Raw genomic sequence first — 24,670 nt, forward strand, 5'->3', positions numbered from 1 at the left:
TCCAGGTTTGTGAAACCTTCTCCTTCAAACGAAAAGGCTCTTGCTTCAAGAAAGCATTACTCAAAGAGTAGCTGATTCACAGCCCCTGTCACAGAGCCTAAATGCAGGAAGAATTTGGGAATTCTGAGCTCCCAGCTCCATGTTCCACCGAAGCTGAACTGCTTCCCAGGTATCCGTTATACTACTTTTAACGCACAAAGGAGACTGACTTCTAAAGAAGATAAGATTCTGATCCAACGTGAAGACCTCTCAATCAAGGAGTACAGAATCAATAGTTGAACCTGTGTGAGACTCATTTCCTATCAGGATAACACCGTCATTCAGCGAACACCAAATAGCACTAAGGAAGCCCAATACTGGAAATCATTTCTCATTTGATGGAGCATATTTCAAACTTAAAAGCTGAGGTCAGGGAGCAGTAAACCAAGATCTAGTCACTAACGGCCTTCCTGAAAACAACTAGCAACATACATTTGCTAAACGGAACCAGAGATTGCTTTTATTTTTTTTCCTATTTACACAAAATTAGCTCCAGAAATATTCATATGAATTAAACACAAGGCCAAAGAAAGACACAGTAGTCCTTTTAGCCCCGTTTCCAGTCTCTTAAAAAAATGAAATACTTCAAAGCTCTGGATTTCCAAGCGTTCTGGAGTCATCAAAAAGTAAATGAGCCAACACCTACCAGACACTTTTACTCCTTTTGCTCGAGAACCACTTGCTAAACTTCAACCACAGTAGATAATAAGCCTGGAAGGCATTTATGGATGATTAAGCAGCTGTCATACCCAAAGCTTTGACAGGATCCGTGCCCTGATGTGCCAAATCCTATGCGTAGAAGTAGGAGACACACCCTGCCTCACTGAGTATCAAACCACACAAGAGAAGAATAACAGATATGGGTGAATGGAGAAGCGAAAATAACAGAAGCTTAGCAAAAAAAAAAAAGTCACAGCTTGTCACCTGCTTGCTAATGACAGATAACAGTAATTTTTATGCATTAAAAGAAGTGAGGTTTCAGGAAACAATATGCATTTTAGCTTTTATTTTTTCCCCCCATTAAGAGATGGCAACATGGCAAAAAGTGAGAAGGCTCCTGAAGGAAAAGATTGGCTCACAAATGAGGTCCATGAATTCCACAGGTGTTAACACTTTGTATCTGAAAGTCAAGCCTTGTCTCCAGAGCACACACCCTGCTCGTTAGGAAAAATTACACACTACATCTTTTTCGTACACTAACACACTGTGCCATGGCTTGATAACAGACTTCCCACTTTCCTATCTCTTTCAATTTCCAAATGTAGTGCTTATATATACTACAAAGCAGTTTAACTTGGCAAATCACACGTGTTTATGTCAGCTTCACTATATCAGGAATCCATTTGCCTTTTGATTATTAAATTTTGGTTCTATTTTAAACACACAGTCATTTAAAAAAAAAAAAAAACACAAAAAACTTTGCAGGCTGAAGACTTAACACACCAAGACGATGACAGCTGCGTAGTACACAAGTGATCTCACACACAGAGCATGCTGGTGGGGAGTGGTCCCGAAAATTATTTTGGAGAAGTGACTCAAGGCACAGCCGGTGGTGCCACCTCTCCTTCTCCCACCCCACCACCTTCACCCCACCTCGTTTGCTCCGTACTCCTCCGCAACCAGAGCAAGAAGCACAGCTTCCAGCACTGCCTGGGCTCAAGCTGCAGGTGCGGCGATCGGTGGAGGTTGGAGAGCCAAAATCTGCTCCTCTGCAAGTTAACATTGGCCTCCGCTGATCGGTACGGATTGCCTACAGAGACGGCCAGGCAGGCTTTCATCTGAACGAAATGGTGACTGTTGCAGCTAATCCAGTCTCATTTCAACCTATTTTATCTTGGCACGGGCGATAGGAAAGGAAAAAAAAGAAAGCTTTCCAACAAGTTTGCAAAAAACATACATAAATTCCCCAATTCTAAATGATCTGGCTAGGTATCAGCCCATTGCTACCCTAGGAGACTTTCAGGAATGAAACCTCTCCTAAAAGCTCTTGGCTCTACACAGCTGGAGAAGGTACTGCATGGTTTTTCAGGTGCAGTCCCTTCCTCTTAACATTAAAATGAATGCTTGGCACTTTACAAGATGAGGACTCAGCTCTGGCTTCAACCTGCGCTCTTTCAAAAACACTTTTCCCTGTGCAGTTAAAATTGGCCCCAAATTCAGACAGTGCATTCTTTCTGAACTGTACATTTTATGATCTTAGTTTAGGGGCCTCATAAAAGATGTAGTGTGCAAGTCACAGTATCCTACGCTCAAAGGGTCATAACCACTGCATCTACACCGATACCCACAGAACTCTTAAAGACACTTCTGCTCCGTAGCGTTTATTGCCAAAACAAATTTCTCGTCCTAACATTTCTGCCGTTCAACTTCCCATGGAAAAGTTTAATAGTTTCTATTATAAAGTTGATTTTCTCACACGTTAGATAGTCTAATAGAGCCAGGAACTGGACATTTTGCCTCATTTCACATTTAAGAGCTTAATTTCAGTTCAGTTTCTTACAGATGGCATTAGTGCATTCAACTTTTATTCCATGCAGCTATTAGAAAGATATCAAACTAAAACACGTCAAAGAGTATTTTGCTTTTCTTCTGTGCTTCTGTGAAAGTTACTTACCTTGTGCACTAGACAAGCAACTGAAACAAAAAGTACCATTCCCAGGAGAGCAGCGTTGGTGGATCAAGGTCTCTAGCAGGTTACACAAAGCACGTAAACATTGTCTGCCACCATGTGGACACAGAGACTCTGGACACACGAAAGAAGGGCTAGACACAAGTTACTTGCTTGGATCTGTGTTGCACTGATGTGAAAACAAACATCCTTGGGGGAGCTGACAAAAGATGAGGGAGTTTTCATGTCAAATAGCGAAGTTCATCTGTTGCTAATGACTGTCAGATGAAAGCAGAACTATTCTTTGGCCAGGGCTGAGCAAATCCTGCCAGTGTGAATAGGAATAGCAGACTAACATCACTCAACAGTTGCCTGACAAAACAAATCAAGGCTGGATCAGAAGAGAAGTCTTGCCTTGTGAGGCGATTGTGAGCACGCATTCAACACGAATAGGAAAAAAAAAAACAAAAAAACCTTAACTCATGCAGTGTAACAAATCAAAAAGAATTCACAAAACCTGGAAGCGATGCCTGAGAAGGTATGGTGTGACTGCCACCAACTGCAGAGCCTCCTTACAAACACCAGCGATGAACTGGGGTAAGACTAGACACAACCACTCCTTAGCTTGGCCCTAGGGAATTAAAGGCTTGTAGAACAGTCCAAATTAATTTGATACCCAGTTTTGCGAGTCTCCTTTCAAGAGCCAGGAATGCCACCATTTCTGAGGCCATGTCCACTAAAGCCAGACAGTGGTGGTGATGAAGGAGTCAGCAGCAACAAGACTCAAAGGGGTCTCGTAGCGATCATAGTACTGGCTTACGGTTCTGTAGGGAAGCCCGAATCATCATTTCATACTCAAGAGTTGCAAATAAGTTGACTGTCCCATGCAAGAAAATAGCTGCAGTAAATCCCTTCTGACCAGGACCAGAAGAAATCAATTCTACAGCTCTAAAGCAATTATTTCCTCTCAAGGAATCTTGCAACTGGACAAGGAATAGTGACTGTCAAGTATCATGCAAGAGACAACCTCTCTAGTATCTACAGGAATCGGAGGTTTCATGAACACGATGGTGCGTGGCTACACACCGTATACGCATGGGTTAGAAATAATGACCAATACAAGAAAAAAACCCATATTTAATACCATCTTGTATACAACTTTGGGCCAAGTATTCTCCAGGAGCGACTCCGTGTGTGCTCAACAAAGGACTCACCTCAAAAAAGATGGTCACTAAAATAAGATCATCTCTTCACATGTAATGAAGAGCCTACACTGAAGTCAAGCCCAAGCAATCAAAGCTCTTGGAATGAAGGAAAGAGACAGCAAAAACAGTCAGTAAGTAGTAATAAAGCTTCCTTCTTTCTACAGGGCTGAGATTTGAAACTCAAAGCTGCTGCACTCTCACTTCCCTGCATTCTAAGGTTAAATAATAATAATAATAATACGAGCTGAAGGGAAAAAACCTGGAGTGCCAAGACCACTGCTCAAGGACTTCCAAGATCTCGGCTTAGCAAGGTCCATGTCTATGCCCTAGCTGAGCTGTGTGCCACATGCATTATGTTCAGAGTGATGAGAACACAGCCTGGAGAAGAGGAGGCTCCGGGGAGAGCTGAGAGCGGCTCCCAGTGCCCAAAGGGGGCTGCAGGAAAGGTGGGGAGAGACTCTTCAGCAGGGCCTGGTGTGACAGGACAAGGGGTCATGGTTTTAAAAATGGAGGGAGGGAGATTCAGGTTAGATATTAGGAAGAAATTTTTTTACGCTGAGGGTGGTGAAACACTGTCCCAGGTTGCCCAGAGAGGCGGTGGATGCCCCATCCCTGGAAACGCTCAAGGCCAGGTTGGCCGGGGCTGTGAGCAACCTGATGTGGTTGGAGATGTCCCTGCTCCTTGCAGGGGGGTTGGACTGGATGGCCTTGAAAGATCTCTTCCAACACAAACTATTCTACGGTTCCGTTCTATTCTGTGAACTCTGAGAGCTGCTAGCTTGCCCATGCTGCGTTTGCTTATCACTCACAAAGAAAAGAAAAAAAACCTCACAACACTTCAGTGAGTTCCTAATATTCATCCACTATAACAGGTGGTTTTCAAGGTGTAATTTCAACTCTTCTGCTGTGAAAAATCAATGAAAGAGTTCATTTCATTTTCCTGCTGAAGCCTCACCTTACTCAGATACTCCACACATCCACAACTTAGCAGCTGCAGAGTTTGTGGGGCCAGCTACCTACTGAATTATCTCCCAGAGCCTAAATGCTTTTGAGAGCTGAGCAATTTACTTCCATTTTTAGCAACTGTGTTGTGCTTCACCTTTGACAATGCTCTGGAATGAGAATTAATTTTTTTGTTGATATTATTAGACATAAGTTATTAATTTCCTTAAAAAAAAAAATACGACATTTGTATGTTCATTAGAGTCAAAGAGGTGAAATCTTAACTGGAAATTTATGGTCTTACCTAATACTATCCAACATAAAAAGCTGGTCTAAGAACTTCGTGAGGGATTCAATTTTACAAATAGAAAATATGGGGATTGAAACAATTTGTGCTCACGTACAGATGGAAGTTATTACGGACTCTCGGAATTAACACACATTGTTTTGACTTCGGAATGTAACAGCAAAGCAAGTTTCTCCAAATAAATGCTCTACCAAGCTAGCACTGAGCTGCTTCTAATTCCAGCTGAATTCTCCCGAGTGCAAGATGTGGTTTTCATTGTTATTATCCTGCTGTTTTACAAAACAGTACCACTTTATCTCCAGAAGAGTTTTGATTTCAGTAAATTTACTTAATATCAACCCAGTCCCACGTCTTCCCCACTCACACTCCTCCTTGCCGCCAGAACCCCACGTAATTGTGAAAAAAAAAAAATAATAATGAGCTGTGAGAGCAGGGAAGCTTGTACAAATCCTTTCAAGTGTCTCTAAGCTGATACAAGTTTTTCAGGGCTCTTTGTTTCTCACTCATGGTGATCAAGACTTGCACTCCAAAAACTAAAGCCGTGTTTACTGTTTGGCTGTAGTCTTGCTGCGTTATAGCTTGTTGAGATGAAAGTCTACAGCATGACCTTTCCAGGTTTAGGTCAGATGCACCGCATGAACGATTCAAGTAAGGTGATGAAGACCATCAGTAGAGTCCAGCGCTCCAGTAGAGTCAACACAGCTCCTCCTAGATACCTCCAGTCTTCCCACAGCAGCCAGAGGGAATCAGGCAACCGCTCCACGCTTATTCACAACAGAATAATTTGAAGGGCTGGTTCCTTGAATTAAGGCCAACACCTTCGGGTCTTAAAGGGATTCCCTCACAGGTTGCGATGGTCCAGAGATAAGGAAGAGGCAGCTGCTCACTCTCCATCCAAATCTACAATTATTTTGACACATTCACATGAACTAAGTACATCTGGAAGCCTTTCTTGCAGTAGTCTTAAGATCTTCTAAAAGCTACTTAAATTCAGCAGTTCAAGCCTCCAAAGGAACAATCTCAGGTTTTTACATCAAGTCAGCCCCTGAATACAGAATTTTTGTGATGTATTTCTGCCCGTTATCTACCTGTTCTGCTTTCACAATGGAATTTCCCCTTAGCAGAGCTATGAAAAGCCGCAATATTTGACCAAAGACATCAAAACAAAGGTGACTACAGCAGTTTATACGGACCTCAGTAACACCTTCCTTATTCAATAAGTAGTAGAAGCCCCTCAAAAATTCCAATTTACTGTTATTATGTTTTTATATTCATCAGCATATGATCTCAGGCAGTAACATGTGAACTACTGATGTTGTACAAATCACTTCGAAGTTTGGTCACCAACTACTCTAGCTTGTACCAGCACCAGTGATCCCATGTGAATTTAGAAACCTTTTTAATACAAATACATACTTAAAGTCTTCATTTACTTTTGTGAGTTTAAACACACGCCAGTGATTTCAGAAACCAACTGCAAGGCTTTGGAAGGCACTATGGCTAAGTAACCACATGTTCAACTGTTCACAGTCCTTCAGAAATAGGACAAGAACAAAATCAGAATGAGAGATTTCAGTAGGTCCAACAGTGGTAACATCTCAAAGTAGACAAGCCAAAGAGAAAAAACAGGAAAACAAATGAAGTGGTGACAATTCCTATAAAAAATACTCCAAGCAGAAGTGCCAGCTAGCCCAGACTACAAGAACTGGCAAGACTACCAACATGGGCTCAGTGAAGAGTTCATAAGCTCAACCAAGAAAGAAGCACAGAACGTTTGCATCACATAATGATGGAGAATGGATGGAAAGCAGCCCTGAGGAGAAGGACTTGGGGGTGCTGGTGGATGAGAAGCTCAACACGAGCCAGCAACGTGCGCTCACAGCCCAGAAACCAACGGCACCCTGGGCTGCACCCCCACAGCGTGGGCAGCAGGGCGAGGGAGGGGATTCTGCCCCTCTGCTCCGCTCTGGGGAGACCCCCCTGCAGCACTGCATCCAGCTCTGGAGCCCCCAACAGCAGAAGGACGTGGAGCTGCTGGAGAGGGTCCAGAGGAGGCCACGCAGATGCTGAGAGGGCTGGAGCAGCTCTGCTGTGAGGCCAGGCTGAGAGAGCTGGGGCTGTTCAGCCTGGAGAAGAGGAGGCTCCGGGGAGACCTGAGAGCGGCTCCCAGTGCCCAAAGGGGGCTGCAGGAAAGGTGGGGAGAGACTCTTCAGCAGGGCCTGCTGGGACAGGACGAGGGGTGATGGTTTTAAAACAGAGGGAGGTAGATTTAGATTGGATATTAGGAAAAAAATGTTTATGCTGAGGGTGGTGGAGCACTGTCCCAGGTTTCCCAGAGAGAGGTGGTGGATGCCCCATCCCTGGAAACATTCCAGGCCAGGTTGGCCGGGGCTCTGAGCAACCTGATGTGGTTGGAGATGTCCCTGATCTTTGCAGGGCAGTTGGACGGGGTGGGCTTTAAAGGTCTCTTCCAACCCAAACCACTCTATGATTCTTTGAACAGCAAACCCCAGAATAGGAACAAAACCACGAGGCTGAAGAGCAAAGCGAGCAGCATCACGACTCACAAGTTACAGAATGAACGAATGTATTTACATAAGTAGAGATGAAGGGAAGCATTGATTTGATAGTAATGAAGAGAGAAAGCCATCAAAGCATTTGAAGGAAAGAGTATTTAATCCCTTTTTCTCCCTAGTCTTCCTTATGAAAGTCAAGTGTGAACAGCTGGCTGCCATTATTAATACCAGCAACAAAGAGGCACAGTCTAAGTTACATTAACAGCTTGGTTAAGTGAATTTCCAAGATTAGTAGGACTTGATTACCTTCATCTTAAGATATTTTAGCCTTTAAGTAATTTCAGAGCCATTGAAGGTTATCTTCCAAAATACACTAAGCACGGGCAAGATACCAGAAGTCTAGAAAATGGTAAATGCAACCCATGCTTAAAAAACAAACACCACAAAAAGATCCAGAAGCTTTACTTCAACTTGGGGTAGGGAATGGGGAAAAACTAGCAGAAGAGAGAACTGAAAAAATAAACCAAACAACTAAGAACTAAGCAATAAAAAAAAAAAAAAAAATCAGATTTTTCAAGAAGAAAACTGTCAGACCAATCTAATTTCAAGTCTTACAAACAGGTTAGAAAACGAAATGCCATATTTCTGTTGGAATTTAAATAAATCTCTTGGCACTTCATGGTGTAATATGCTCGCAACCATGCGGGGAAATGGGATATTGATGAAGTATGAATGAATAAGAGCAAGTAAGTACTCTTTGGGCATAGTTAAACAATGGTTCACTGCTGTAAAGGGAAGTGCTAGTGAAGCAGGGCTCCACCTGGGCCTAGGCTTTACCCCAGTTCTATTCAATATTTTAATTAGGTGAGCTGGATAGAGAATAGGCTCAGGTGCAGACAGCACAAAGCCGAGATTGAGTTCTCAACCTACCTTCCCCCCGCCCCCCATCTTCTAGAGTCATGTCACCAAATCAGAGACATGGTTAAGAAGAAAAAGAGGTATCTAAGGTACATTCAAGGTACAGCATGTAAAAAATGAATTAAATTTAGATTATATATTAGGAAAAAAATTTTTACACTGAGAGTGGTGGAGCCCTGGCCCAGGTTGCCCGGAGAGGTGGTGGATGCCCCATCCCTGGAAACATTCCAGGCCAGGTTGGCCGGGGCTCTGAGCAACCTGATGTGGTTGGAGATGTCCCTGCTCCTGGCAGGGGGGTTGGACTGGATGGGCTTGAAAGGTCCCTTCCAACCCAGACCATTCCGTGATTCTATAAATTAGTCACCTGCAGAAATTCAGAATGGACTATTTTCTTGCTGTGCAAAAGAGACTTGGGATTGCTGGTTGCACCGTCTCACAAAATTCACTGTGTTAGGGTTAAGAGCACAAACCCATTGGAGCATAATGAACCGAACAAAATCTCCAAGACCTGTGAAGCATTCCTCCCACCCTACTCACTGTTCTGAAAGCAACAGTTGCACACTGTATCCAGCTTTGGGCACTGTACTTCAAGAAAGATGTGGATTCAGATGGAGAACAGGAGACAACAAGAATGCTCAGAAATGGAGAGACATGACCCATGAGATAACACTTGGGAAAGAAGCTGTCTTTCAGTGCACAGAAGTTTGCAAAGAGGAGCAGATTATTGTAATAAGAGATTATGTGGTTAAGCACAGATTTGGATTAGATGTCAGAAAATACTTTAACGGCCAGGACAGCCGATCACTGGAAGAGATACTTAGATCACAGGCTTTCCTTGAGGGAAAGTTATACAAGCATCCCAGGGATGGCATATGAGCAGCTGACCCTGCACTAGGACTAGGTGACAGTCTGAATGGCCTCCCAGGTCCCTTTCAGATCAGCTTTTTGAACGTTTTCCGAGTTCCATACCAAGTGAGTTCGCGGTCGGTATTAACACAATCTCAAATACAAATTTGTAAACTCTCATGTACTTGGCAAAGTAAAGAATGACTTGAAAAATACACTAAAAGCAAGGAAGTAAAGAAGATTATATTTAAAAAAAAAGTCCTCTCAAGTCATGCATTTGCAAGACTCAAGATTTCCCAGCCTGTTGTGTTTTCTTATCATAAGTACAGGAGTAGAATACCAGTTAAAGTAATTATTCAGCAAAATTAAAGACAGGGCAATGAGAATGACATTCTCAATCTTCAAGTATGACAGAATAAAAATAACAGAAAACATTTACAGTTTTCAAAACAGTGTGCATAGACTCAGAGCATTTACTGTTTGAAAAGGAAAAAGATTCATTATTAGCTGGCGAGCCCACCTCCAAGCACCACAGAGGAAAATCTCAAGCACAGAGGTGTCAGGTAAGCGAAGACAGTGATGTGAAGCACACCTCCGCTAGTTCACAGATGTTCACCACAGAAAATAGCATCACAAGACAGTACATGCACACTCACGCCACACTGACACTAAGTAGAGATAAATAATAATTATAAAATCTCCGTGTACCAACCTGTGCTATGTTTTTGTTGAGAAGATACACTCCATACTCAAACTGAAGCTTCTCTCCTCCTTTTGGATATAAAGGAAACCTGACGGGAAAGAAAAAAAAAAAAAATGAAAACAAGCATTTAAGGTGAGACTATTCAGATGCTTAAGTAAACCTTTTCTGAGAAGCTAAGCATTTGAAAAGCCTCCCTTGCTGACTTCTTGGCTCTGCAGGACGTACCTAGGAACCCCCTGCAAATCCAGCCAATCAGCCTTTTAAAAACTGATGTCAAAATTCAGCTAATGACTCGCATTATCTAAAGGACTCGAGGTTTTTAAAAGATGCTTTACAACTCTCCCAGTGCTGCAACATTCCTCTCACTAACTGAAGCACATTTTAAGAAGCGTGCAGCATCATTACCTGTTCCTTCGTACTCAGCCATTCGCCTTTGGTTGGCTCATTTCCAAACAGAAACGATCTTTTAAGAAAGGTGTTCTCTTTTGATTGTTATTTTATGACAGAAAGAGCACAAGTCTCTTTACGCACAGAAAACAGGTCAGTTAGAGGATCACAGGTCACTACAGCCCCTGCAAATATTACATTCCTAATGTTTATTTCTCCTATTTAATATTTTTTAAATATCAAGATGTACTAAATAGCTTGTAAGTAGCACAGCTTATTTCTGTCTTAACTGCTGTGTGACATCAGAGAATCAAAAAATTTAGTCCCTGAAGTACTGAAACTGACAGTCTACATTAAAAAAAAAAATATATATATATAATTTCATGCGTACACTTTATGAATCATGGAAGAGTGAGGATTGGAAGGGACCTTCAAAGCCCACCACCCCTGCCAGGAGCAGGGACATCTCCAACCAGATCAGGTTGCTCAGAGCCCCGGCCAACCTGGCCTGGAATGTTTCCAGGGATGGGGCATCCACCGCCTCTCTGGGCAACCTGGGACAGTGCTCCACCACCCTGAGCGTGAAAATTTTCTTCCTTATGTCCAGTCTGAATCTGCCTCCCTCTGTTTTAAAACCATGACCCCTCGTCCTGTCCCAGCAGGCCCTGCTGAAGAGTCTCTCCCCACCTTTCCTGCAGCCCCCTTTGGGCACTGGGAGCCGCTCTCAGCTCTCCCCGGAGCCTCCTCTTCTCCAGGCTGAACAGCCCCAGCTCTCCCAGCCCGGCCTCGCAGCAGAGCTGCTCCAGCCCTCTCAGCATCTGCGTGGCCTCCTCTGGACCCTCTCTCTTTGCCTAAGTGAGGCAGTTCTCAAACAAGTTTAATATTCATACACTGCATTTCTTAGGATTGTCTTTTGACTCTTCCTTACCTCCAGGGGTTACAAGGGCGTCATGGTCAGTACAGTAATCTTAGTACAATCTAAAATTTACTTTTATGGGAACTACACCGTGAAACGAGCTTTTGCCTTTTCAGGAACTGTACGTTCTCTAGCTCCTAATCAAGATGCCGAGCCTATTATCTGCACAAAACCCACATGACATCAGACACCAAAGCCTCTCTCAAACAGAAGATAACAAACACAGGAGATGAATATCTACTAGAAACAACACACGTTCTGGAGGGGTGATTGCGCAAAGTGTATTTTATCATCAATCAGCCCCGCGGTAGAGTACATTTGCAACTTTTAAGGAGAATTATATAGGGCCATTAAAGCTAAAGGTTAACAGGTCACGATCACAGCAGATCAAATATTAAGATGTCAGCTTCACGTTTTATGCTCCTTTCAAACTCACTAGGTCACTTCAAGTTGAGGAATATAAAAATCACTGTGAATAGTATATATCTAGCTCACCTTGCTTAATAGATCTATAAATCCAACTAGTTCACCACGCAACAAAATATAACCTTCCAAAATGAATACATGCTAGAAAAATTCCACGACGCATTAACCTAAGTGTAAAATACCAATAAAAAGGAATTCATTTCAATACCTACAACTACACTACCCAAAGATTTAGATTTAAAAGATATCTTCATAATTAACAGTATAAAACTAACTGAGGCTTGACAGTAAAAGCACCATTAGGAGCACAAGGCTGTTCCAGTAGAAGATAGAATTTCATTAAGGCACTGCTAATGGGAACCATGTATTCTATTATTAGACACAGAGTTCTTCAATACAGGCAGTAGAGAAAAGAGGATAAAAACTGTTTTACGGCGCTCGCTACGATCTCCCACACACAGCTCCTTTTAAGCGGTAAAGATTAAGCTTTTCTGTTTATCACCTTGATCCTGCTTCTTCGCTAATATTCACATTTCTGCCCTCTAACTTCCACTAATTAATCCTGAAAGACTCTAAATGACACACATCCTCGTGTCAGCTTTCATAACGTAATCATTCACATGAAAGTCTTGAAAAATGTCAGTGGATGTCTTTGTGTTTGCACACTGATGAAGCAAAAATATTACCTACTTTGATGTCTCTTTCTTTGTGGGTTACCTTGCTTGCCCGTAAAGCCTGGTCAGAAGCAATAAACTCAAGGGAGAGGAACCACGGCATTTTACGTAGTGCTTCATTGAGCAGAATTGAATGCAACTCTAACTGCTGGCTCCCTCCGTGAAATTCTTCTTGCCTGCTCCTTAGAAAAAGCACGACTGTAACCTAAATCTCTCACTTTGGCATGCTGCAAAAATTTAAGTCTGCTGTGTAAGGTTTTAGTTAGACTTGCTCAAAAAAATACATTTGAAAACTACTATTTTAGTATTTTTACGATCATGAAGCACTCAATAAAATGCAAAATGGCATCCGCCTGCCCATTCTACTCCAACACGTACCCTCCGTGTTCCCATTCTTGCTGATACAGTTAAAAAAATCATTAAGCTCCTTTAAAGCAGAAAACAGACTTATGCTTTGATGACAAATTCAAAGGAATAAGTGTGAAATGTTTAGTGGAAAGAAGAAAAAAAGCAAGCTACGGTAGTCTGTTGTGCAATCACCAGAAGACATCATCTGAGAGGTTACCAAGTAGTAGGAAACCTGTTCTGAGTACACCCAGAAGTTGAGCTCTGGTCCTCCTCAGAGCAGCATCCTTGCAGACTGTGAGGAAACCATACACCTACCACGCTAAGAAGCGGTGATTATGAACAAACCTTCTGCTCAGCGAGGTTCAAAGTGTGCCCCTGTAAAAATAAATTGGTATTTCTCTTATGACTATGGAATATTACTTTTCAGTAGTGTGTGGACTTCTTAAAACACAGCCCGGAGTTTACAGTAGATATTCTATTTCTGTATATAAAGAGCACACTGCGCAGCTGGCATACAGCAGTAATAATTTTAACAGAGACTCATAAAGAAGATATTAGTTCAGAGAACATTAACTTGATGCAAGAAAAAAAAAAAAGTGACATTTAGGAACTTATAACAGGTTAATGGCATCTGGAGCCGCTTCTGCACCCATGTTTCCACTGTACTCAGGCTACTCTTGCTCCGCTTAAGACATCTGACATCAGTAATAAGAGCCTGTACTGGGAAAAGGCACAAGGACCGGTAATAACGGGAACAACAAGTTAGCAGGCACTTGGAAAGGCAGCTCTAGGATCTATGACAATTGTGCCAAAGATGCTGAAATTAAAGAAGCCCCAACTCCTACACGGTGTTCTTCACCTTCTGAATTCAAAGTGACTCAAACGGCACACCAGTCAACATGTGCCTTCTAAAATCTCAGACATCATTAACAGGATGCTCTACCTTTACAGCTTACGTTTGTTTTGGAAGTTTTAAGTCTTGCCTATTTAATCCTGAAGGACTGGGAAAAATGCAAAGTTTTTATTAATTTATCTGAGTCACATGTTCTGTTTTGCAGGACTCACCGGGATAGAAGTCAGATGACCAGTGTTACCCAGCTGTACCACACTGAACAGAGACAAATGTGTAATTGCAAAAAACATACACACGCATGACATTTTGAGACACATAGCTCACCTCCCCTTTCATGGCATGTTGCTTTGGACAGGAAAAAAAAAAAAAAAAAAAAGATTCATTCTTCTGCTTGTGACACCACAATAGCAGAACGGTTTCTTCCACAATGAATTAGAAACTTACAGTCTCAAAGCACACACAAGGCTCACGCCAACACTGAGATCCAAGTTTTCCTAGTCTCACAAGAAGTTTTGATTGCTATTTCTCATAGGCAACAGTTAAAAAAAAAAAATTAAAAAACAATCAAGCACTTTTAATCTCTGAATAATTTCATTTTAGTAGAGTTTTGAATAGAGACAGCAACTGATCTGCATCCTCCTTACCTCTCTCCCACGTCTCCTGCTTGGAGGAATAAGCATCTCCCCTCTACCTGCAATCTTAATTCCAACAAGTCAACATCAACTGCCTTATGTCAACCTATCCCCTCTTAACTACTGTCACACTTCCAGACATCAGCTGCTGGATAAAGAACTCTTCAGCTTAAACCTGGTCCAAGAAAAACTGCCATGGGAGTTGGAAGGGAGCATGTTATTAACAGCTAGTCCAGAAACTCTCCTCGTCCAAAGACACCTCATGTTCAAATCAGATACCACTCTTAGCACTGAAATCTTGCGGATAACACAACTGGACGCCACTGAGCAGTTGTAAGAACAAAGAACTGTTGGGTTTTGGGGGTACACAGGGCAATTTAGTTTCAGTCTATTTACACATAAGGAGGTTTTGCTGATGGCAACAAGTACGCAAACAAGTATGAGCGGTTTAAGGCTTACTACTGCTGATCTACAAAACCAAATCTATCTACTTGTAAGAAACCCAGGTGAGACCAACAAATCAAAGTGTGCACTCAAGTGAATCAAGCCTAAGAGGAAGAATCTCTAATTTTCTTGTAAACTGCCCTGGCAAACAGGGGTGGAAAAGGAAGAAATCCCAGCTAAAAGGAGTGGTTCAGTGAAGGGTCAACATTGGTATTATTTTACACTGTAGACCACGTGAAAGTTTCTAGAGTACTAACCCTCAATAAACCCTCCCAAAAAAGCTGTGAAAAGGAAAAAGCGAGACAAAGGTTACATGCTTTGTTCACAGCTACTCTGATGGGGAAAAGTAACCCCAAGTCAGCCTTTTAAATAAAAAATAGGGCTGAAAGTCTCTCTCTCTTCTCCGACCTGAAACTACAGAACGAGCACCCTCCCATGAACAATGGAATTAATTTTTGAGTTCTTCAAGGATCTTGCGATACTTCACAAATGCTAAGTTTTAAAACTGTCAGTTTGAACATTTGCATAAGAAATACCATTCTGATGGGTATCAAGCTTCCAGGCATCCAACTACATCATCAACAGGACTCTTGGGGAGCTGTTATTTTGGAGTTAGTCTTTATTCTAAAGAGGTTTTTTTCCTAACATCGTATTTAGTCAAGTAGAAGACATCAGGAGAAGGACTTGGGAGTGCTGGTGGGTGAGAAGCTCAACATGAGCAGGCAATGCGCCCTTGCAGCCCAGGCCAACTGCATCCTGGGCTGCATCAAGAGGAGTGTGGCCAGCAGGTCGAGGGAGGTGATTCTCCCCCTCTACTCTGCCCTGGTGAGACCCCACCTGGAGTACTGTGTCCAGTTCTGGAGCCCCCAACACAAGAAGGACATGGACCAGTTGGAGAAGGTCCAGAGGAGGGCCACGAAGATGATAAAAGGGCTGGAGCACCTCTCTTATGAGGACAGGCTGAGAGAGTTGGGGCTGTTCAGCCTGCAGAAGAGGAGGCTCCAGGGAGACCTGAGAGCGGTCTTCCAGTACCTCAAGGGGGCCTACAAGAAAGATGGGGAAAGGCTGTTTAGTAGGGCCTGTTGCGATAGGACGAGAGGTAATGGTTTTAAAATAGAGGGGAGTAGATTTAGACTAGAAATTAGGAAAAATTTTTTTACGATGCGAGTTATAGAACACTAGAACAGGTTGCCCAGAAAGGTGGTGGAGGCCCCATCTCTGGAAACGTTCAAGGCCAGGCTGGATGAGGCTCTGAGCAACCTGATCTAGTCAGGGATGTCCCTGCTCCTTGCAGGGGGGTTGGACTAGATGACCTTTGAAGGTCCCTTCCAACCCTAACCATTCTATGATTCTATGATCTTAAGACATAATCAACACGCATACCTCAAATTGAAAAGCTAAGTATAGCCTTACTACAGTAAATCACATTTTAAGGTTACACAGGATGTAGATACAGTACTAACTTGTCAACTCTGGTTTAGAAGTCTATTTAAAAAAAAAAACCCCTCAATATATGCATTTCCAGTCATACAGAAAACTAATGGCAGCTGCTGGCCATCATTTCCACTCTACTTGAATCATTAAGATGCAAAAAGCTAAACAGAAACATCAATGTTAAACCAAGGCAGACTGCGATTTTCAGTTGAAGATGTAGTCTTGAATACGTCCAGAAACATTTGTGGTCCAAGAGCAGTATAGGGCGTGCAGACAGGAGTTTCAGTGAACGCCTTTGCCACCTGCACTTCCCTAGGGGCCTGAAGACATTTCTGCTGGAAGTGTCTCTACGTGTGACTACGACATTTCCGCAGCAATCTGGTCCAAGATCTGCAGCGTGCCCCACGAGACCACCAGCTATCGCTCTGTGTTGCTGAAGCTACCTATTCATGCAGAGACAAGCAGATCATCTTATAATTGTAAAGCTAGAAGTCTGATATATCATCTCTAAGGCAAATTCAAACCAACCTGTATCTCAGCTACGGTAACACTTCCCTCTAAATAAACTTCATCCCTCCTTGGGGTGGGAAGACTGTCTAAATTACTTCCCAGTGTTCATTTCAGCCTTATTTTCTATGATTCAAGGCACAATGAAGGAGACTACGCTTACGTGCTGCTGAAAAAACTCAGAAATTTCAGGTAGACGGTAGAAAAAAGCCGCTTGCAATGATTTTTTCTTTTTCACATTTGCAGTTGAAGGTGAGACACCTACAGTTTGGATCAATTAGGTGCAGTGGTTGTTTTTTTTTTTTCCCCCCTTATAAAAAGTATTAATTACTTAATAGAAGAAAGGGGTTTAACCCATCTCTTTCTAACTTTTGAATATATGGACTAAACCACTGGTTTTGATAAGGACGGGCAAGAAGTTTGCTACTATAACATCTCCGACGAAAACTGCTCACTGATACTGATGTATTTAAAAAAATCAGAAAGCCAACTACAGAAAAAAAGTCTTTTAAAGATTATGTTGCCCATAGACACTGGTTCTGGAAAACCAGATGTCTGTTTCAAAGCTAAAAATGTAATTAGCCTAATTTCAGTGTTTTAAGCATTAGGATGACCCTCCTTACAACTCGTGAACTGCCCTAATTTTTCTATCCTAATTATTTTACTCTAATCAGTAAGAACTTCTCTTCACTGTCCTACCTTTTTCAGCTGACTGTAGACAAAAGTACTTATCAGCCATCAAGATCTCATTTAATTTTACATCCTCAGCCAATCTTTAGCTGTTTTACAGAGTGACTCCAGTGTTTGATGAGCATGAAGTAAATCACCACAGGACCCTCGGTTCAGTCAGATGGTAACTGTTAGGAAAAGCTGAAATAAATGTATGGAACAAGGATTCTTTCAGACCTCAAGTATCTCTTATGAATTCAAGTCCAAATACATTTACTGTTGCGATCTGTGATTTATGAACTCCTCTGTATCCAGAAAAAAAATATCACATATGTACCAATATATTGGTGGCCAATTTTTATTGTCTATAAGTGCCTGTCTTTAATACAAACTATTTTTAAAGCTTAAGAAATTGCTTCATTTTTAACTGCTTTCACCTGCTTCTACTTTGGTATTACACCATATGTTTTAGATCTTTTATTCTCTCTTCTGTTCAGAATTCTGCCATATCCCAAATTATATTAAAGTCTGAAAGTTTAATCTCTGCTTTAGAAAGCTCTATAGGGAAGAGGTCAGTAAAATAATGATTTTTACACATCACGTTTAACTGCTTTCCACAGGCTGAAGCGCGGCACAATTTAAATAGCATCCCACTTAGCAAATATAAGTAAAATTCCAAATCTAGTCTGGAACTGTGTTAGATAACCTTAATTTCCAAAAAGTGATGCAAAAATTCAAGGATTGCCAATATCTGTAGCTTTGCAAGCTAAATGAACAGCAAGGACATGTATGTTTTAAGAACACTTCATTATCCACTAGTTAATTGAAGATCAGAAACTCAGGCTACTGACTAAATGAAGCTGATACCACTGTGTTTTCACATCACGGTATTTGCTGCACCTTTGACTGCTTCCTGCTCAACCGCATCCATCGAATTTGTCAGAGGACAACCCTGACACGGCTTTCTCCTTCACTTCTTATTTTCAAGGACAGTAAGCAGAATGGCCGCAGGGAGATGACTGCAGAGCGGATTTGGCAGCGTGCAGCTGAAACCCAATTATTCACTATTATACAGATAAAGGACTGGTGTAATTTCTGTGACTGTAACAGTCGCTGGTGTGATAGCAGAGTCATCCATCAGATCTAGGGAACAACTGCGCCTCACGCAGCACCACCAAAAAACAGGGCAGTTTAGGAAATGATGAATTTCAGGCTTAAGCCCACGGACAGGACACTCTGTACGAGGATAGAACCAAATAGCCCAACCCAGATAAGATAATGACTGCAAAAGTCACAAGTTCTGGCTTGAAGTGACTGAAGTATGAGGAGTGCACAAGAATAAGGTTTAAATATTTACTGAAGTTTGAGTTATTTCAACCTCACCCCTTTTTAGGGGGCTGTGAGGGGGACAAGAAGAGGAAGAAGGAGCTAGTGTTTTCCCTCCAACCTAACCACATCCTGTTTGCTCACTGTAAAGGAATGTTGTATCCAGAGGAGAAAGCTCGTGCTATGTAAAAGTTGTCAACCAGCATAAAGCAAACCTTGAAAGCCTTTTAAGTGAGAAGCACTTCCATTGTTCAGCCAGCTCACTTGAAATCTCTGTTCCCCAGGACCCTTTGAATCAAGTATGAGGAAAAGTAGTCTGTTGAAGAGCCACAGGCACCAAACTACCCAGGACTTCCAACCTCTTCCACCAGAAGACCAAGGCACAAGAAGCTTTGGCTGCACAGCTTCAAAACCTGTTTCCTTCTCAGGTAAGCTGTGCCATGGTTATAACAGCTTCAGAGCAGAGACTGGCACAGATCTTAAGCAGCAGATGCAAGCAGCTAAGTGCTTATTGGAAGGAACACAACTAGAATGCAATAGTACGAAAGCAGCTCCATCACCAGATCTCTCAATTATAGCGATGCATCTTCGGATCTTTCCCTGCTCCTTGCAGGGGGGTTGGACTGGACGACCTTTGAAGGTCCCTTCCAACCCTAACCATTCTGTGATTCTATGATCTTTTTTAGATCAAGCTACCAGTTGATGGTGGAGGCCACAAACTGACCTTAGGGTCACTACTAGCCCACCAGGAACAGCTAAGTAGTCTGCCAACAATCAGCATGACTGGAAAAGTTTTAAACAAAAAAAGTAAGATCCTCACCTGGTGAGCAATGCTGGAATCACATGGAAAGGCAGAAAAAAAAAGGATTACAAGCATGCACTTTGCTTTGTTAGAGATGAGATCAAGACATGAATATGAATCACAAATCACAAGTGAATTCAGATTTGATTACTATATGGGTTTTAGTTTCTAGTTAAAGAGAAAAAGCTATACTTGTAAAACAAACTTGATGACAAAAATACAGACTGCCAAGGGGGAAAAAAAAAAAAAAAAAAAGCATATCCTCATTCAAGCTTTACACAATACAAAGATAATCAGTTTACTGGGAAAGGAAAACATATTGGCAGTTTAACTTTACAAAGTGTATGTTCAAAATGCCAATCTGAATAGCTCAACAAGAAGATAATCGAAAGCAGAAGCGCTGCCATCTTTCTATTAAGGAGTGTAACTGCTGTGACCTTGCTCTTGGAGAATGTACAATAGCTTCAAGATGTACAGGCTGTATACAGGCAAAGACGCAGATTATGAAAGCCAGGCAGTTCTCGATAAGGCAGTCACCAATTTATACAAGAGTATCATTCTACCAGTTCAGCAAATCATGCTTTCAAACACCTCAAAAACACAGCCAGCAATCCACGGAACAAGAGACACTGAGGGCTTTTTATAGATTGTGCGTTTCCGTGACATATTTCAGCTTGAGCTCAAGGCTTGCTACATACCCGTGACAGATACCACAACGCGAGGACTATCTGTGAGGACAGGACAGAATCTCCCTATCAGAATGTTAAATCTCCGCCACTAAGGATCATTTTTAACTAGAGGACACTTTATACAGGTCAAGTCCCTGCTTACTGAAAAATGAAGTAATGTTTTGAAAAATAATCTCATCAGGAGTATAGTGTTCCAGTGGGAGTAAATTAAGACTCGTATGTCTTCACAGAAACATTTCTCAGCTGTAGATGTCTGGGGTCAGTGGTCTCATCTACTGCAGTAAACAAAATCTGCTTTCTCAGACCAGCCAGGAACATGTAAAAGCTTCTAGTTCCCAGAAAGAGTATTAACAGTATCTAAATTTATTAAAGAACACCTGATCTAATTCTTGATCTATGGACAGTAATATTTGCTGACCCAATGAAGGCAAAAGCATTGTTTTGGTGACCAAGAATAAAATAACCCTGGATTCTAGCAAAATATCCTCAAGAATGCGGAACGTAAAACACCAGTTCAAGATAAGTTCATGGCAAGAAGCATTCTTTGAGCAATATAGTCAAATACTTAACACACACTCAATCTACCAGAAAGAATCAACTTTTCTTTGACAGCTATTAGATTGCTCAACAAACCATCTCCCTCCATCTGATTTAAGTTTGCCAAGATTTCTTCCCGAAGCTGCCATTTTATTATCTCAGCTGAAGTACCAAATATGATTAAAGACTTCTCGATTGAGTTGGAAGGTGTTAATGTCAAGGAGAAGTTATTCTTCACTTGCTTGTGTCATGATTTTCCAGGCTGCTTTGTTGCAAGTGGCTTATCTGCTACCAGGCACAAAGCAATAACCATCTTCAGTTGTAGTAAGTCTACTACAGCCGAAACTCTGATTTCACCCTTCTTCAAAACAAGAGCAAGGCCACAGTGGTGAGGACCACTTTTAGACTACGGTCATTCAACAAGTGGTTTCCAAATGCTCCAAAACGATCCATACGCCTGCTCAACAATACTTACCTCCACTTACATATTAACATTTTTCACACACAGAGCTCCAACCCTTTGGCCCTGCACTTGCATATCGGCTTTACCTGTCCAGAAGATGTAGGAGGATAAACTCACTGATGGCTTTACATCCTTAAGGAATCCAGAAGTATCCTGAAGATCCAACAAGGGCACCTGTGCTTCATACTTGATGTGCTCTTTAGTTGCTACAAGACTGCCTCAACCCAAGAAGACTTGGTTTTCATTATTCATACATTTGCCCTTCCCACACGAGCGATGGCAACGAAATGAAACTGGTCTTTAAGGTATCAGAATCCAGACAAACACAGTTAGTTACAAGTCCTGCAGTGCCCTTTGTGATCTACAAGGCTAGACACACTCAGACTTTGTTTCCAGATCAAGTCCGATGCCAGCAGATCATCACAACTACGGCTCACAACAGCTACGTCTAGAACACCTACCTACGTTAAACATCAAGACAAAAAAAAATTACTAATAATTACAATCTCCAGCATGCTCAAAGTTTGCAATAACGATGAAGCTGAGTTACAGAAAAATACAGTTTTGAGGTATGACTCCACATCATAGAAATAATTTCTAGAAAATTACTTCAGGATCAGACCTCTCACTTTTAGCTGCAAAGACAGTGTACGTTTTGATCCCGTTTTCCATGAGAACACAGCAGGGCAATGGGCAGACACTTCCTAGTGACAACAGAAGGTGTTCAGGCAGGACAAGTAGCAGCATAATTTACAAAATCAAGCAGAACAGAAGTCATTCCAACTAAGCAAGTCAGGGAACTAATCTACCATTGCTACTAACGCCATTCCCACCAATAAATACTTCAACTGTTACTCCATACTGTAACTTTATATAGAAATTGAAGCAGTTAAAGCTGAAAAAAAAAAAAAAATTAATTGTTTTCAACATTTAGTCCTCCTGAAACTAGATTTCAGTCACAAGACAGAGCTCTGGCAATGAGAGGGGTCTAGTTCAATTCCTCAAGTGTCCCCAAAACCTAGCCACAGGTAAACGGTAGCATGCTCAACTCACTCCTTCTCAGGTTATTTCACACAACTGCCTGCTTCCTAAGCTATATAAAGAAAAAAATCATAAAGCATAACTGCAAAGAGGTCAGATGCCTTTGAATACAGGTGTCTAAGACTGCATCGCACCTGTTTGTGCATCCTTTGGCCTGCTGCCATCTGTATTCGACAAGCAGAGCAGAAGAAAAGACCTTAAATCTTCCTATAAACTATAAAACACCAAGGAAATCTTTACAGTAGGCAGGGTCACTCACAGCCCCGGCCAACCTGGCCTTGAACACTTCCAGGAATGGGGCATCCACCACTTCTCTGGGCAACCTGGGCCAGTGCCTCACCATCCTCACAGTGCATGAGGTATCTGATTTCTCTTTACTATTGCTACAGAGAAATAATATTAGCAAAACTATTTTTATAAACCTTTCTCATTTCCAAATTACCTACCAGGGAAGTAATCTGGGGGGTAGATTTAGATTGGAAATTAGGAAAAAGTTTTTTACAATGCGAGTTATAGAACACTGGAACAGGTTGCCCAGAAAGGTGGTGGAAGCCCCATCCCTGGAAGTGTTCCAGGCCAGGTTGGCCGGGGCTCTGAGCAACCTGATGTGGTTGGGGATGTCCCTGCTCCTTGCAGGGGGGTTGGACTGGATGGGCTTTGAAGGTCCCTTCCAACCCTAACCATTCTGTGATTCTACGATTCTATAACAGTTCTTGAAAAATCTTTTAAAAGACACAGTATGAGTGAGAATGCAAAAATACAACAGAAATAATTGCTCTGAATGTGCACTTCACTTGTCCAGACACACATCAGATACCAGAAAAGTGATTAAACTCGGAAGAACGATAATTTTCTTAGGGGAGTACACATATTTCCAAGCTGTCTAACGTGATTTGATTAAACAAGTACTCTGTTCTTAAATATTCAACTGCAGGTTGTAGATGAGCCAAGTGAAGTTTCAATTATAAAAGCTAGCAATCAAGCACAGCTTTGAGTCAAAGATGCCAAAAGACTCCCAACCAGATGGCATTAAGGGTGCTTTACTGTGTTTATCTTAAAATGAACAAAGAGACTGATACTGTTTCAAAAGATTCAGTAGCTTCCAGATGGAAAAACGTGGGCATTTACTTTGAGAGATGTTTACCTTAGAATCATAGAATGGTTTCGGTTGGAAGGGACCTTCAAAGGCCATCCTGTCCAACCCCCCTGCCAGGAGCAGGGACATCTCCAACCACATCAGGTTGCTCACAGCCCTGGCCAACCTGGCCTGGAATGTTTCCAGGGATGGGGCATCCACCGCCTCTCTGGGCAACCTGGGACAGTGCTCCACCACCCTCAGCGTAAAAAATTTTTTTCCTAATAGCTAATCTGAATCTGCCTCCCTCTAGTTTGAAACTCTTATCCCTCATCCTGTCCCAGCAGGCCCTGCTGAAGAGTCTCTCCCCACCTTTCCTGCAGCCCCCTTTGGGCACTGGGAGCCGCTCTCAGGTCTCCCCGGAGCCTCCTCTTCTCCAGGCTGAACAGCCCCAGCTCTCCCAGCCTGGCCTCACAGCAGAGCTGCTCCAGCCCTCTCATCATCTTAGCTTCTATTGGCACTGAAAGAAGAGAACTGAAGTGAAGACTATCTAAGAGACACGACAATAGCAGTAACACCAACACATGTATGCCTCACTCCAGACATAACACTCCTTATTTTGCTCTAAACTGGAAGCTATTCTTTATTGAAAAATCTGGAAGCAGACTAACAGAAGCAATAAATGCAGTGCTTGACAGACAGTGTCAGAACATATCATAAATAGTTTAATCTCAGCATTCTTGCTATGTTTATGAGGATGTGATGAAGTGCTAGGTTTCAGTTCCACAAGAACAGTGCCAAGGAATTTAGGTAGTTTATTCCGCAAGCATGTGTGCTTGTCACTGGAGAGAGGAACATGCTGCTGTTCTAAGCAGCTTCAATTTTGTAGTTATATATCCATCATTTGCTTTGAGATCTTTCAGAACTTTTGAGGAATGGTGCTCCTTTTCCAACGTATTTGATGCACTCTGGAGATGTGGAAACGGAACACTGACCAAGTGCCTTAATGAGATATTTAGTGAAAATTATATTCTTGCCTTACCTTGCTGGTTCGGAAAGTCATAAAAGTAGACTTACAGCAGAAAACTCACAGCCTTTTAATAGTGCCAAAGCTATTTTATGGACTACAAGAAGGGAACAGTTACTGAACAGATTATAAACACCAATATCGCTACTATTACAAAGCTGACCATACGTTGTACGCTACTGGCAGGCATTCTACACCTCATTCTGCCTTCAGTAACGTTGCCAGACACAAGTGCTGAGTTCTCACCACAGCCTCCTACTTTTGAACACTCTCAACTTCCAAAATAACAGCGATTGCAGTAGATAAAATGGAATACTTCAAGAATCTTGAGATTGA

The 24,670-nt window shown here is 42.1% G+C and overlaps 1 protein-coding gene across 4 annotated transcripts in view; it reads right to left on the minus strand.

Annotated features, from left to right (window-relative positions):
• UVRAG (UV radiation resistance associated) overlaps window positions 1-24,670 on the minus strand; it is a 103,305-nt gene that overhangs the window by 25,109 nt on the left and 53,526 nt on the right. For all 4 annotated transcript variants that reach the window (XM_086739750.1, XM_086739751.1, XM_086739753.1 and 1 more), the window contains one exon: window positions 10,094-10,172. In XM_086739750.1, coding sequence (XP_086595876.1) covers window positions 10,094-10,172 — 79 coding nt within the window. The remainder of the gene's footprint in view (window positions 1-10,093; window positions 10,173-24,670) is intronic.

This window comes from Chlamydotis macqueenii, chromosome 1 (genome assembly GCF_036417535.1).
Source record: "Chlamydotis macqueenii isolate bChlMac1 chromosome 1, bChlMac1.mat, whole genome shotgun sequence".
Taxonomy (NCBI): domain Eukaryota; kingdom Metazoa; phylum Chordata; class Aves; order Otidiformes; family Otididae; genus Chlamydotis; species Chlamydotis macqueenii.